Source organism: Barbus barbus (assembly GCF_936440315.1).
Source record: "Barbus barbus genome assembly, chromosome: 26".
Lineage (NCBI taxonomy): Eukaryota > Metazoa > Chordata > Actinopteri > Cypriniformes > Cyprinidae > Barbus > Barbus barbus.
The window spans coordinates 9304973-9320783 of NC_136754.1; the positions used below are offsets into that span (position 1 = coordinate 9304973).

General features: G+C 36.6%; 2 protein-coding genes across 2 annotated transcripts; one reads left to right on the forward strand and one right to left on the reverse strand.

Annotated features, from left to right (window-relative positions):
- Positions 1 to 100: 100 nt before the first annotated feature.
- Positions 101 to 10250, reverse strand: LOC306846162 (DDB1- and CUL4-associated factor 8-like). Its single transcript, XM_079379302.1, has 13 exons — positions 9994 to 10250; positions 9131 to 9200; positions 8704 to 8790; positions 7518 to 8158; positions 6453 to 6593; positions 5944 to 6038; positions 4668 to 4778; positions 4355 to 4485; positions 4135 to 4242; positions 3845 to 3975; positions 3642 to 3761; positions 2766 to 2882; positions 101 to 2448 (listed from the first exon to the last, which is right to left on the reverse strand). Exons 2-13 carry the CDS (start codon positions 9165 to 9167, stop codon positions 2338 to 2340), a joined length of 1830 nt encoding a protein of 609 aa, XP_079235428.1. The 5' UTR covers positions 9168 to 9200; positions 9994 to 10250; the 3' UTR covers positions 101 to 2337.
- An 882-nt stretch (positions 10251 to 11132) lies between these two features.
- pcp4l1 (Purkinje cell protein 4 like 1) lies at positions 11133 to 15806 on the forward strand. Its single transcript, XM_079379910.1, has 3 exons — positions 11133 to 11321; positions 13024 to 13078; positions 13988 to 15806. Exons 1-3 carry the CDS (start codon positions 11313 to 11315, stop codon positions 14137 to 14139), a joined length of 216 nt encoding a protein of 71 aa, XP_079236036.1. The 5' UTR covers positions 11133 to 11312; the 3' UTR covers positions 14140 to 15806.
- Positions 15807 to 15811: the final 5 nt, after the last annotated feature.

Here is a 15811-nt window from a genome sequence, read left to right on the forward strand (position 1 = left end):
TCTATCACATGGTTTTATGCTGAATAATTAAATGTCATGACTACATGACATGTCCCTATATTAGGCAATTTTGGGTTTGTGGAAATAAAATATATAATATAAATAAATCATGTGTCATTTATTTCCTGTCTAACCACAAGATGCACAAATAGCGAAAGAGAATAAAAGTATGTTACCATAAATTCCTCCTGTTTTACAGTAAATAAAGGCACTTGAAATAATAAGGCACGTAGTCAGAAACAAAGAACAGATTTTTCTCTTTTTTTTTACTGCACAATTCGTACATGTTGTCTGAACTGAACTGAAAGAACACAATATTAGGCAGCGTGGGATAACTCCAATCAACAAAAAAAAAAACATGCCAGTGATAGGACATTTTGAGCAGACAAGTGAGAATGAGAAAATGAACATTAACAGAAACTAATGCTTTTAATTTCAGTGACAACTAGGGCTGTAATCCAAAGAAAAAAAAATATATCCAATGTTTCCATTCATTTAAAAGTATTTTGTCTTATACAATATAAACCTCTGCATCAAATACCAATTAAATTTAGACACCCTTTAAAAGAGTAAGGTTTGAAGATGATTTTTACAGGTTTTTAATATATGTGTGTGTGTCTTTATATATTTGTATATACATATAGTCATTTAAGTTATTCTTCTCATACAAAAAGAGAAAAGTTGATACATTATTCCCCTCACAAAAGAAGAAGGAAAAAAGGGGCAAAGTAATTCAAGCTCCTTACCCCTCCCTGCGTACCCCACAAGTGCTATCCCTCCCCTGCCATTGACCCATCCTTCTGAAATGAATAATTCCTTTCCACATGCAAGTCGCAACAGGTCACAGTCCATCTATGTTTGCTCTTAACGAGCTGAATTCAAATACTGAAAGAACAGACACCATTTTTATGAAAAAATGGGTTGTGAGGGCTTAGCCTTTCTCTGGCAAACTCGGGACATCCTGCTACATTTGATCCTCGCCATATAGTTAGGCAAAGATCTCGAGGATGCATATTCAAACAAGACAGAGGAAGAAACATGTATTCAACAAATCACTGGCTCCGAGCACATCATCGTCTTTGCTCTCAATTTTTACGGGACAGGGCTGAGAAGACAGCGATAGTCCGTGGAGAGTTACATTTTTAGCCATTAGGAATTTCTTTAAGAACTCCATCCAGTATCTCCACCCAAGTGCAAATCCAAAAACCAAAGAGCTGGTGTCAAATCTCTATTCAATTTAAAAGTCCACAGTAAATTGGGGGACTTGCAGGGCAAAAAAACCCCCTAAATTAGAAAAAATTAACATTTAATCCAAGTATTGCATGCCCCCTAAGCGCACACTCATCTTAGAGATTCAAAACTCAAAGCAGATCCCTGATTAAAGTGCACTCAGTAGCATGGGAGAGAGAGAATGGAGCAAAACAGCCAGCTCTGGAACCAGATTAAGCAGCTCTGGCTCGTCTTCTGTGTCTTCAGTCAGATCTAAGAGAGCATGATTGACCTCAAGAAAATTAGCTGTGCCTGGCTTCAGTAAACACACACACACACACACACACAGGAGAAGAGATCAAAGATAAGACAGAATTGGATGGCCAGACGGCCCATGACAGTCTATCACTGCGATGAACAAAGATTGCAGTCCAAAAATAACAAACGTCAGCTCAGTCTTACATGGAGACATAAGCAGTTCAGATCACTGGAGAAAACTGATGAGGCCAGTAAAAGATGGTGCTGGTTTTCAGAAAAAGTAACACTCATCATCTCATTAATCTGCATAAGGACCGGCATTGAGTGTCCGTACTGTCCCGTCATGCTGCGAACACATCGCTGAGAAAGAAAAGCCTCATGTGGGACTGTTTACTACAGCACAGATGACAAATTTCCTCTTCTGCACCTCACAACTGCTGCAGCAAAACTCTGCTTCTAAAATTCGTGGTTGTTGATAAACTAAACCAGGAAACTGTAGAGGTGATATTTCTCGATCACCAGCTGTATTCTTCCTTGTGATGCGCTCTAAAACTGGGAATGAAACGCGCCTGTGTCCATGTTTATGTAAAATCGGAGTGGTTAATTGCGTATGTGGTTGCAAATATATCAAAAATACGAATCTCAGTATCAGTTCTTCCCCTAGTGATGTAATTTGTGTGTGTGGAGCATAAAGCCAGATTTCAGTCGTTTCCCTCTCCCTCACACTGTGTGAATGTATATATAAAGCTTTGTGTGTGTTTGTTGCTGGCCTTTCAGTGTCTATTTGTGTACCAGTGTGTTACTAGTATGTATGCGCTTAAATATATGGCAAGGAGCATGTGTGTGTGAGTGTGTGTGTAGGTGTGTGGCTCAGGAGGACATGCACTGCACATGGTCTGGCCCTCCCTCTTCTTCATCAGAGGAATCTGGTGAGCTCCAGGATTCGTCTGTGTCGCCCTCTCCTCCCTCCCCTCGCCGGGCCTACAAGGGGCAAATCATTGTACAGTTTTTTTTTAAATGGCTATGAAGAGACCAGATCATGTAGGATGAGGTTAGGTTCTTTTCTGTCAGGTAAACCAATAGTTTGAAGAAGCATTATGAGGTTATTCTATAGTTTGAAAAAGCATCAATAGTAGGTTAAGTGTAGGAGGGAACAAAAAAGCTACCATTTGAGTGATTTCAGTTTTAGATAGCAGCATGTTACTTTGCACAAAATAGAAGGCACTGTATCTTTAATCCATAGAAATGGACTGGACTATATTGGTAATGAAAATTATCCTAGAAATGCAAGTTCTCACCCGCTGAGGTCTTCGGTTTCTCATGTGTCTCATTAGGAACCAGAGGAGCTGTGTGTCATACTGGTCTCCATGACGAACACTGTCTTCATCACGTTCTCGCTTGTTCTTCTTCATTACCTAAATAGTCATGATAAAATATAAAGCATTTGTTTTATTGTTTTTAACAAAAACATTTATTCACCTGTTTAAGTTTGCCGTCAAAGTTTGGATACAATTTGTTTAGTTGTTTTTGAAAGATATTTCTACTCACCAAGGCTACATTAATTAAACAAAAATACAGTAAAAAACGTAATACTGGGAAATATTATTACAATTTAAAATAACTCCTAATTTATTTATATATTAATTTTCAGTTTTCAGTGTCACATGATCCGTCAGAAATCTAATATGCTGATATGATACTTGGGTATCTTTTTATTATCAATATTTTTGTGGAAACCATGATACTTTTTTCCAGGATTCTTTCATTAAAAAGTCTAAAGAACAACACTTATTTGAAATTGAAATCAGATTAAAAGGGTCACAACGCACACATTAAGCAATTACTTTTTGAATCTTGAAAATATGCTAAAAATTCCGCTTTGCTATCAGAGGAATAAATTACACTTTGAAATATATTAAAATAGAAACAGTTGTTGTAAATAGTAGTAATAGTAGTAGTAATATTTCATAGTACCATTTTACTGTATTTTTGATCAAATAAATCCAGCCTCGGTGAGCAAGAGAGACTTAAAACATAAAAACAAAAACTAAATTTTTTTTGACACAAATGAGACCCACTAAATTTCATGCGAGATGCATTGTAGGATAAGATATCTTTCATAGCACAGTATGTATATAGTGTGGCGCAATATGTATAATATGTTTAAAGTATACCTCTTTAAGTCCCTTTAGTGTTGTGGGATACTTAGCAATGGGCGCCCACAGCTTCACATCATGGTCCAAACCACTGGTGGCTAAACCTGGAAGATGAGGATGTGGCTCCAGACAGTTCACCTTAACACAGAAAGACAGTTCAACTTAACACAAACCAGAAGTTCAATGGTCTAGTTCAACTTAGTGAAGTGACAGTGTCTTACCACTCCTCCCCGGTCTCCCTCCATAAACTGAACCACACGAGCAGAGTTCTTATCCCACAGGTAAATGTGTCCACAGTCACTGCCACTGACAACAAACTCACTACAGGGACCATAAAAGTTAACTCCCTTCACTGGAGGAGGATTTTCCAATAGCAGATGGAAGAAGAAAAAAGGGGCGAGGATTAAGAACTAGATTTTACGAAAACTGTATTTTGAGTTTGTATTGGTTATAAAATGCATGCAAATTGTGATGCAAGCACTATACTGCAATGAAATCAAAGAGAAAATACCTGTAGCATTGTTGCGGTGACCCTTGTATCTCCTGTGGTAATCTGCTCCATCACTGTGGCTGGAGTCAAAAAGGTAAATGTCCTCATCATTGTAACTTGCCAGCAGTTCTGAAAAACAGTTCAACAATGACACACTTTGAATGTTGCTACAGCAAACCATGTAATGCAAGGCATGCAACCATACAAGAGTCACTTTCTGAGAGTTAAGTGTACGTATTACCTGTGCCGTCATGGCTGTACACTAAACAGGTAATATTTGTTTTGGACTCGCTGGACACCAAGTGAGAGGGACAAAACTTCTTCAGCACACCATTATTATCGTGTTCATTTATTTTTCTCTGATCATAGATCCTATCATATAAAGAGAGGAAGAGAGAGAAACAGTGAGTGATGCAGGACAACAGTTGCCCAGTCATGGTGCTGTTGGAGAAACAAGTGTAAGTATAAAGTTTGACAGCTGTATCAGAAGCAGCTTGTGATAAAGACAATAGCATGACTTCTGTGTAAAGGAGGTGACATGATGTTTGTCTCACCTGATATACTGGTCTCTACCACCCACAGCAAAGTGATGAGTGTTGGCTGGATTCACGAAAATGGTGTACAGCCCCACCTTCTTTTCACCCTCCTTCACCACCACCAGTTTGCTGAGAGATTGAAAAAGAAAGAAATAGAAACACATAGAACAATAGAACAAAAGAATGAAATGTATCCTATGAATCACACTATGTACTATCTATCTAACAGCGATCTTACCTTGAAGAATTAAATACAATTTTTATAAGTTTGAGTGTAAAGAGATACCAATGATGTTTTTGGGATCTAATGAGGAAGAATCTGATTGTCAAAATATAATTTCTCTAACGTGACAAACCATTTTCTGTTTCTTTCTACAGCAGACGTTCTTCTATTGTTGGCCTTTTGGCCATTTTTATTTTCGTAGTACAGAAAAGAAAATATCAGAAGAGGGGATCGGGATTGCAAGCCAGAATATCAAACACATTCACTTTTAAGCTGCAGGATAAAAATATGTCTAAAAAAAGTATGACAATCAGGGCTGATTCTAAGATTTCAAGCACCTCAGTATGAAAACAGTATGAGCTGTTTTTATTCAGCAGTAAGCGTGAAAAGAGATCACATAAGATTTTTATGGGTAAGTAGACCCAATTTAGCCCAAATACAGTGGGTCTAATGACCTGAAGTCTCAAAAAGTCACATGATCCCTCAGAACTAATTTGGTGCAAAAGAAACATTTCTTATTAATATCACTGTTGGAAATAGTTGTGCTGCTTAATATTTCGAAGGAAACTGTAATACACCTTTTCAGGATTAAGGATTCAGCATAGAACAACATTTATTTGAAACAGAAATATTTTGTAACGTTATAAATGTCTTTACATTTTTATCAATATAATAAATCTTTCCTGAATACCGGTACTCATTTCTTTAAAAATATCTCACTGACTCCAAACTTTGAACTGCTGGGTTTATCTTGTTATTAAATGCTACAGTTTTATAGCATCACTTCTCTGAGTATAAAGCAAGCAATTAGCAGCGTTTCCCACATTAAAAAAACAAACAAAAAAAACACAGCTTGTGTATCAGAGGTGTTAAAAGTACCACTGTTAAGTAAGCCATATAATAACCTGTGACAAAAGCTTCCACTGACTCATCTAGTTGCTGACACAATTCTTTGTAGGATATCTAATCCTGCCCCTGTTCACTTGTGTCACTCTGCTAAAGTGCTTCTTTTCTTTTCCTTTGGCAATCTTAGGGCTGTTTGTGACATTTGTGACATGACTGTGCACTCACTTGGCAGGTCTGTCTAAACGCAGGTCAATGCCGAACACTACTGCATCTTCACCAGCGGAGAGGAAAGAGCAGGGAGAGTCTGGCTCCAGTGCAAGCTGAGAAGGGGGAAAAAAAGCATTTAATCACAAGCATTCCCATGTGACTCTTTTTATATTTTGTAATAAACCAATACAACATATCAGTTTTGTTATAATATAAAAAAAAAGGTTCTTTGTTTTTTCACCACAACATGATTGAATGCTTGATTCTGATTGGGTGACAGATTTCCAAGCTGTTGATTAATGAATGCATGTGACTGTAAAGCTCCAACTAGTCCGATTTCAAACCTGTTTGGTTTGAGGTAACCACGGAACAAGCAAGTTGAGAACAATTCATTTTTTTTTTATTAATACACACGCTAGAATAATGGCCACAACTTGAAACACCATGGAGTTAACATTAATTTTCAATGATCGGTCTGTCATAAATTATTTCTGTTAAATATGCAATTAAACAAAACTTGATCATACCTTATGAGCTGCACCTTTGTGCTGAGCCACTCTTTTAGTGTTCTTGCAACGCTGTGTGGCAGAAAGCTCGGCCACTCTGATCTGTCCATCTCGGGCACACATGGCCAAAGTGGAGTCACCACTGTGTGGGAGGAACTTTGCCTGGGGACAGAATAATAAATAATAAAGAGGACGCATTGATTTAAATGTATACATTTTACAATCTTCTTCTGGACATCTGAAACTAAGATTTAACACCTTTAGTGGATCCACACAAAAAAAGAGGTTTCTGTCCAACAATAACAACCCCCAGAAAAGAAAGAAAATCACAAATAAGACAACAGCTAAACCACTGATGTGGTTTTATGGGGGTTATTTTAATAACAATCACATTCTAAACACTTCTAAAGTACACCACTGTTCAAAATTCTGGGATCAGTACAATTTATATGGAAATTACTAACTTTTCAGTTAGGATGCATTAAATGTATTAAAAGTGACAGTAGAGACTTTTCCACTGTTACAAAAAAATATATACATTTTAAATAAATACTGTTCTTTTGAACTTTCTATTAATAAAGGAATCCTGAAAAAATTACAGTTTCCAAACAAATATTAAGCAGCACAATTGTTTTAAACACTAATAATAAGAAATGTTTCTTGAGCACCAAATCAGCATATTAGAATGATTTCTGAAGAATTATGACACTGATGACTGGCGTAATGAATGACTACTGAAAATGCAGCTTTCCAATCAAAGGAAGAAATTACACTTTAAATATAATAAAATAGAAAACAGTTCTTGTTTGTAATTATATTTCCCAATATTATCCAATAAATGCAGCCTTGGTGAGCATAAGGGATGTCTTTCAAAAACATTAAAATCTTTACTGACCCCAAACCTTTGAACAGCAGTGTTACAGCAGAGGTTAAAGGAACAGGTTTTTGAAAAATGTGTAATAATTATCATGTTTGCCATTAGTGACCTTAAATTCAGAGTGGCACAGCAATGTGCCACTTTTTTAATCGAAATGAAAGATTTCAGAGCTTCAGACAACTGCAGTCAGCTGAACTGCTCTTATTCACCTGAAAGACATTGCTCTTATGTCCACTGTCAAACTCCAGCTCTGCCCTTCTGCGAGCCCAGTCCCAGATCACCACACGGAGGTCATCGCTGCCGGAAGCCAGGCGGGTGCCAGAAGGGTTAAAGTGGAGGGTGTTCACGCAGCCCGTGTGTCTCTCCAGACGGTCCTGCAGCTTCAGCCTCTGCACTAGACATCGCGCTCCACACACCCTCCTCGCAAACTGATGCGAATCACGGCCGATCTCTCGAGCACGCAGCGTCGGGACTGCGAGCCATGAAGGGCGACTCAAGTCACGCAGGTCTGCTCCCAGCCACGCTTCCATGGCTTGCTCATCTTCTTCCTCAGCATCCTCTTCCTCCTCCTCTTCTTCTTCATCATCATCATCATCATCTGAACTGGAAGAGTGGTGTGTGGCTCCACCACTGGGTCGATTCCTCTTTCTGGCGGATCTCTTACTTTCATCTTTTCCCCTCTCTCTCTGCCCTCCTCCCTCGCTCTCTCTTTCTCCTTCTTCAGTGAGAGAGTACAGACCACTGCCATCCATGCTGTCGGTGTCCTCCTCTTCTCCTGGTCCCTGCTTCTGCTCAGAGTTTACACTGTCGTGACCATCCTCACTTCCCTCTGGGACTGAACTCAAATTTGCTGTCAAGAGAAAACTTGAAAAATTAGTGGAGCACTGCTTATTTACATATCCTGCTGTCAAGGTGACTCCAACATTATCTAAGATTCCATAACAAATCAACAGCTCATGATTTTAAGGTGTGTTGGATGCATTAAAATGTTCAAAAGTAACAGTAAAGACTTAAAATATTACTAAAGTATTCTGTTTCAAATAAATGCTGTTGGTTTCCACAAAACTATTAAGCAGCACAACTGTTTTCAACGTTGATAATAAAAAATTAATGTTTTTTAGTTTTTACCAAATTAGCATATTAGATGATTTCTGAAAGATAGTGTGACACTGAAGACTGTAAATTTAGGTTTGCAATCAAAGGAATAAATTACACTTGAAAAATTAAAAATAGTTAATTTAAAATTAAATAAGTTTTACTATATTACTAATCAATTAAATTACAGCCTTGGTGAGCACAAGAGATGTCTTTCAAAAGCATGAATAAAAATCTTACTGCTCACAAACATATGAACAGCACTGAATATGACATTTAGGCCTATATATGTGTTCATACCTGAATCAGGACTGGTCTGGGCCTCTGGCGCTGCAGATGTGTCTGCCTCCTCTCTTCCTTCTCCAGGTTCTGGATCATCAGAACCTCCTGGTAAATCAAGCCCATAAAAAATTTTATGGCAACTTTTACCATCATTTGAATACATCAGAGTTTACGAGCATTTCACCCAAGACTTTATTCACTGTCGCATTGACCCTATTTTATTGTATTTTTTTCCATGAAGCACAAAATGAGATGTTAATAATAATGTCAGTGCTGGAGTTAGTGACTTAGTGTTGGTCTAATGCTCAGAAAGAGATCATATGAATTCAGAAGACAAGTAATTATGAGAATAAATTGCATGGACTATTGTTACGAATATTTCATGGCGATCTTTGAACAATTTTCAGTTTTGGGTGAACTTTTACTTACTTCATGATTTACTTACCATTTGGAACACTGGATTTACCATCTGTATCGCACATACTGTCTGGCTGTCTCTTCTGACAGAAGAGACCCTGTAAAAATAAAAGAGAAAATTGCTTGCTACAATCAATCACACACTGGATATTCACTAGATAACATTATTTATTTTCAAGACAAAAAAATTGATTTGAGGGTACTGTTAAAGAATGCTTGACAGATCACTTAACGATGGTATTTCATAGTCAGTGATTACTAGAGGTCTGATCAAAATGCATGTCTTCAAACTGATGAACATAAAGACATTACTTCCATTTTGACAGGTGCTGACCCCAGATAGTGACTGACAGGATCCCTGACATTAGCTAAATGTGGCAAAATAATCCTGCTTCTACAGAAAATAGCTAGTAAACACCTGCCTCTAAACGCAAAACCCATTACATTACCTTGTACAGTAACAACTGCGTCCAACTGCAGACGCCCCTTAGATGGCAGCTTATAAGTGTTGGTGCATTAATGTTAATGCCAAATAACAACTTGTCAGTGCGCAGTAAACTGGCTGCGTCTAGCTAGCGTGCTAACTAATCTTAGAAATTGCTTTTGTGGCATTACCCTGGTCAAAAATACAGAAGCTGCTGGCTAGTTTTGCAAAGCGCACACGGATGTTGGCATGCAAGTAGTTCTACAGTTCGAACAAAGAGATATATTTATAAGATTACAAAAACGTCCCGACGAGGAAATATGGTATAAGTTAATGTGTCGTGCACGAAAAACACAATTTCAACACGTCAGTTACGGATATGTTACGAGTGCTGACTCGAGCTGACAGCATGTAAACATTGGTCGTTGCGAGAAAATGTAGAGCTAACTAGCGAGCGGTGGTGTTACCTCTACTGTAGGCCCAAAGTCTCCGCACTTGTTAATCCTCTGCGCAGATTTCCCTTCCTTCACCTTCGAGTCAAGCGCAAACAAAAGCTCGACACATTAGTGAGATGTGCCCTCAACACACTCACGCACTGGCGATCCAAAAAACCCCGCAGTTTTAGGTCACGTTTTTGGTCGTGCCCGCAGTGTTTATGTTTTGGCTGATCTGCTTCGTTCTCTTTCTTTTTCCGGCAAGACGCTCGTTCTCCGGAAGTAGGACTAGATCCGCAAACAAAGCGGCGCTTAATATTACACTACACACTGATAAATGTAAATTATGTTCACTTTAAACACACACACACACACACACACTAGGATTTTTTTTTTGTTCCCAGTATTGATTATGAATATGCCATTTACGTTAATAATAATAATAATTCGAAAACAATTACAGAATAATGACATTATTATTATTAGGCTATAATTATTATACCAATTGCATATTCACCATCAGTAATAAAAACAGCCTATTTATACCAGTAAAAGTATGACTCAATGTCTGACCATATCTGAAAAACTATTTTGATGAAATAATGATAATAATCAAGAATGCAAATAAATAAATCAATTAATAAGGATTATTAATAATTATTAATATTAATAACAATATAAATATTAATAACAATAATAACAACGGTTTCATAATATTTTAATAATCTTATGATTATAAGTAAAGACAATTGTTATAGCAATTCATCAACAGTGATAAAAACTTCAACATAACCATAAAAATGTTGCCCAATATCTGATCATATTTCATTGTATTTTCAAAATAATATTTTTATTGATTAATTAGGGCTCATAATCAAGAATACAAATAATAATAATAATAAAAACATTTCAACATTTCATTAATAAAAACATTCAAATTTATTATTATTCTAGTACACTGACCAGAGAGAGAGAGAGAGAGAGAGAGAGAGAGAATATATTAAGTTTATATTGTTATAATGTTTTTATTCTATTATTTTGATATTTTCATTGTTATTATATTTCTCTATATATATTTTAAGCTTTGGCAATATTGTATTTTTTACAGTCATGCCAATAAAGCAATATTGAATTGAATTGAATTGAGAGAGAGAGAGAGAGAGAGAGAGAGAGAGAGAGAGAGAGAGAGAGAGCGCAGGGGCGTGTTTTTCGGGATGAGAGACGGAGATTCAGTTCTCTCTGCACTTGGACAAAAAACCCCCGGAAATTTCGATTGAATTTATTTTGTGTTTGAAAGTCACGCTACAAATTAACCCGCGAGCTCAAAACGACATTCGACTTCTCTCAGAACTATGAGTGAGGTGAGTGTTTATTTGTTATTTTAAATCTGATAAAGCAGATTAATTTAAAAGTTCATTCAAAATTTATAACAAAAGTATAAACATCTATAGCACTACGTTCAAGGTAAATATATTCTTCGTTGAGGCAAAAAAAAGGATTCAATAAATTCGATAAAAGATCAGATTGCTTAGCTGTCAAGCCACCTCTAATTTCTGTTCAGTAAAGATGAGAAATATAAAAGGGTTGTGTTTTTCATCTTTACTAAAAAGAAATTAGAGGTGGGTTTACAACTATGCCATCTACTCTTTATAAATTTGACAAATTTTACATTTTACAGTGCTTTTTACTCAATGAGAAAATATAAAATCTTTGATTAAAATAAAAGTGTGGTGCTTTACATTCTTTTGTGTCTCCCATTAATTGCCAATTAATAAGTGGCTCAGGGGAGCTTGACCTTGCTGATATGAGCTTGGCTAATTAGCAGATGGAGATTGTGCCATGAGTCTTGTGTGTATCACTGATGTGTGAGAGTGAAAATAAAGAGCTGGCTGAGGTAATGTAGCAGAGAAAAAGTAATAGCCAACACACTGGGAGCCAGCTGGCTGGATGGGATCTTTTCCCCCCTCATCATCATGTCTTTTAAGTGTGAAAGCCAGAAGTGTTAAAAGTCTTACCTCCATAATACTCATATAACCTACTTTTGGCAAATTATAAGACAGAAAATAAACAACAAAATGGCATATACAAAGAAAACAAAATCTATTGAGACAAAAGTAGTCATGTTTTTACATTCAAAGGGATTTTATATGACAGCTCAGAGAGTGTGGTGGATGTAGGCTATGCTTTAAAACCTACTAGAGAGAGGAAGATGAGGCAAGTTCAGAGTTAGGGTAAGGTGAAGAGGTTCTTTCATTCCAAAAAAAAGGGATTATACAGGGAGGGCTGCAGAGATTTGCATTTGAAAGAGTCCCTTGCAGCAAGAGAGTGGATAATATGTGTATATGTGTGTGTGTTTAGGCAATGTTCTATTTTGTTCTCTCTTAATGACATTTTCTGTGCAAGTATTTGCCGTATATTAACTGCTAAAAGACAATAAAATAAATATTACATTAAATGATGTGATGCAAGAAATGCATGAATTAAATTGACACATTTTGGATGTCAGTGTCTATATGAATAACTCAAATCTAGGGCATCATCTCAAGGCTAATTTGTTCTCATAATTGAAGAAGCAAGGTCACAGATATACTGAATGCATTGTGGTCTCAAGTAGTTTACTCATGCTGTGCACATTGAAAAGGCAGGATGGTGACGGATTCTATCTTCAACAAAAATACAAATGCACTTTTATTTAACCTATCAATCAAACTGATAAACATGATATTTGTGAACCTCGTGAACCTTCAATAGAAAATGTCATCAAGGGTAAATTAATTTGAAAAATAATATAAAATATACAAACACACTAAGCTTGCATGTTATGGCGATCCTCTCCAGGGCTGAGTGCCACCGTTCCAGATTGCACACAGAATTGAAAAAGGAGGATTAAACCGATGGGGATTAAAGGGTCTTTATCACTCACTGTCCTAACACACATAAAGCCCATATCAGCTTTTAATTTAATGGCAGAGCACATAAAAATTCACAAATGTTGTTTTGTTTATACTGTATGTATGCTTTCACACAACGATAAACCTGAACGTTGCTGTCTCTTTCCTGCAGAACAGTTCATCTGATCCTCCTAACAGCACTCAGGGGCCCACCACAGATAAAAAAGGTGCATTTATGTTTGATTTATCATAATTGACTTCTTGAAAACTCCCCCATGTTTTGTTCTCCACCAGAACTGTACAGTTACATAAGGCCAGGTTTATATTTGTACAAGTGTAGCCCACCACTAAACATATGTCTACCAGTTCAGTCTGATTGTTTTACTATTTTTATCATAAAAGATCAGTTCAGTTCTCTCTCCCCATCCTCTTAACAAAAAAGTGCACATGCATACCCATGAGAACCTGAAGCACACATTTACTCAGGAGACCATTATTTATTGCATATCTAGTGAAGGTTGGTTATTCCCATAAGGTCAGGGTATATTCAGCTGACTTACCCTTTCATCTCACCAAGGCCCTGACGTTGCAAACCGTATCAGCTAATTAAATGAGCTCGTAATAACTTAAAGGGATATTACATCTAATAAGAAGATGTCGGTATGATGCATTATATATGTTTCCTTCTTTTCAAGACAATTAAAGCTTTAAAAAATCATGTTGTAGAAAAAAAGTGAAAATATCTTAGGCTTGTTTTAATCACAGGCCTTTTTTTAGTCATTTAACCAATAAACTCATTGACTTAGATGGAACTGGAAGTGATTGAATTCTAACTCATTTACAGTTTTCGGCCCTCAAAAATGCATCATTCCTGCAGCACATCCCTGCATGTTAATATAAGATACAAGGAAATATTTTAACATCCAAACAAATAGACATTTCAGTTATAAAAAATGAAAATATGTTCTGCTGAGAGATATTAGAATGGTTGCATACAGTTCTGTGGTATGAAGATGTATAAACAATTTATGTAACAGGATTTAACACGAATTAGGACACACTGGCTTCAAAAATGTAAGAAATCCTTTTACTATGTCATCGACATTGGCAGTGTTTCTATGTCATGTGCCCCTCAGCCCCCCAGGAGAAACCGGCGGACAAAGTGGGGAAGAACCCTACGCAAGAACCTGAAGAAGAGATTGACATTGATCTGGATGCGCCAGAGACGGAAAAGGCAGCTTTGGCAATACAGAATCAGTTCAGACGCTTCCAGAAGAAAAAGAAGTAGAAACGGGAAGAATGAAAGGATCAGTGCAGAGGACAAAAACACCTTCCGCAATATTCAAAATGGAAAGAGATTTAATAAGGAAGAGACAGAGAAAAGGGAAAAGTCAAGTGTGGGTGGGAAATTAGGGGTTTGGAAAACAAATGATAGCCCTGTGGCATCAACATGCTGGGTTGATTAGTGTTTAGAACGTAAGAATAGAGAAGGATTTTCACTTTAAAAGACATTGCAGATTTTGTTCTCGTTGTATTTGCCTAGATTTGTCTCCATCCTTTCTCTCCTCTCCTGTAGACATAAATGTAGGTAGGAACGTGTTTTTGACATGCGCAGCACACATCCATCATGTAATACAGTATATTTAGTATATCATTGATGCAAAATGTAATTGATATAAACGTAAGAATTCAAAGGGCATGGCCAAATGTTGCACTGCAACACAGTAAAACATGCTGGTGTGAATTAGCATAGATATGAAGTAGATTAGTTGTAAATGTATTCTTAGAGGTAGCTCTTAATTGTTGTTTTTTCTTTCAAAAATGATGTGTTTGAAAAAATAAAGCAATCTTTCTAGCACCATTATTTGTTTAGCATTAGTTAGCTACATTAACACGGGCTAACAAGTAATTACTTCTAATGCATTTATTAATCTCAGTTAATGTTAATTCAAAGCTTTAAAAGCATTAACAAAGATGAATAAATATAGTAACAAAGGAACTGCTCGCTGTTATTGTTAGTTAACACATAATTGTAAAGATGTTACCGATTTTTTTTTTATATCAACAGCAGACCAAATAATGATTATTTGATAACAGAAAAAATATTATAACCTGATATTAACAGAAGAATTAGCAATATCTTGCACATTTCTGCATTTTGGACAGGTATTTAATCAAGACACTGTATAAAATGAAGTAGCTTGTTATTTTCAAATTTATCCCTGTTCATGCAAATGGTCTTGAAATACATGTGAAACAGGCAAATTATAACATTTTTGCTCATTTCACTGTATTTTACTAGCTGGTTGAATTTAGCACAAGGCCAAGAACCTTTTTAAGTCACGCCACACTCACTGAAATGAGCATAATGCCTTTAATTTTTGCTTTATTGCCAGTTACAGGCATGCAGCGAGATCCTTGAGTTTTTGGTGAATCAAATGAAGATGATTATCAAGGAAAGTGTACCATTTGATCTATTTTAAGTGTCTTTTTCTTTCTCCTTCCCCTATAATTAAAGCGGTCTCTACAGATATCTCAGAATAGCTCATAATAATGAGAGCAGTCTATAGACACTCGTGATTATCTCACAGTTAATGGGACAAATGATGTCTGTAATTGCATCGAGACAGGTGTGATGAAAATGTCATCTGCATTTGATCGTTTTCAAATAGTCACTGTCAATGCAATAATTGAATACATATGTTATTATTCTGTATGTTTTATATAAAGTATGACACATTTTACTGTTGGACAGTTATCTTGTCCTGTATTGCCCTGTACATCTTTTCCTGTGCGTGTGCTTATGTGTGCTTGAGTGCTCTAACCCACACTTGTTTCTTTTTTCTCCGTGTGACTCAGTGTAAAATATATGCTTCAATAGCAAGAACTGTATGTCGTGAGCTAAATTGTATGTCCTAGGGGCAGTGAGTCCATGGTTATATAAAGTAAAGAGCATTGTA

Coding starts and splice junctions, on each gene's coding strand:
- LOC306846162 (XM_079379302.1), bottom strand. CDS start 9,167: ATGTGCGATACAGATGGTAAATCCAGTGTTCCAAATG. Junction 4,243..4,354: donor GTACAGCCATGACGGCACAG/GTAATACGTACA, acceptor ACTGTTTTTCAG/AACTGCTGGCAAGTTACAAT. Junction 3,976..4,134: donor TCACCGCAACAATGCTACAG/GTATTTTCTCTT, acceptor ATCCTCCTCCAG/TGAAGGGAGTTAACTTTTAT.
- pcp4l1 (XM_079379910.1), top strand. Junction 13,079..13,987: donor GCCCACCACAGATAAAAAAG/GTGCATTTATGT, acceptor TGTGCCCCTCAG/CCCCCCAGGAGAAACCGGCG.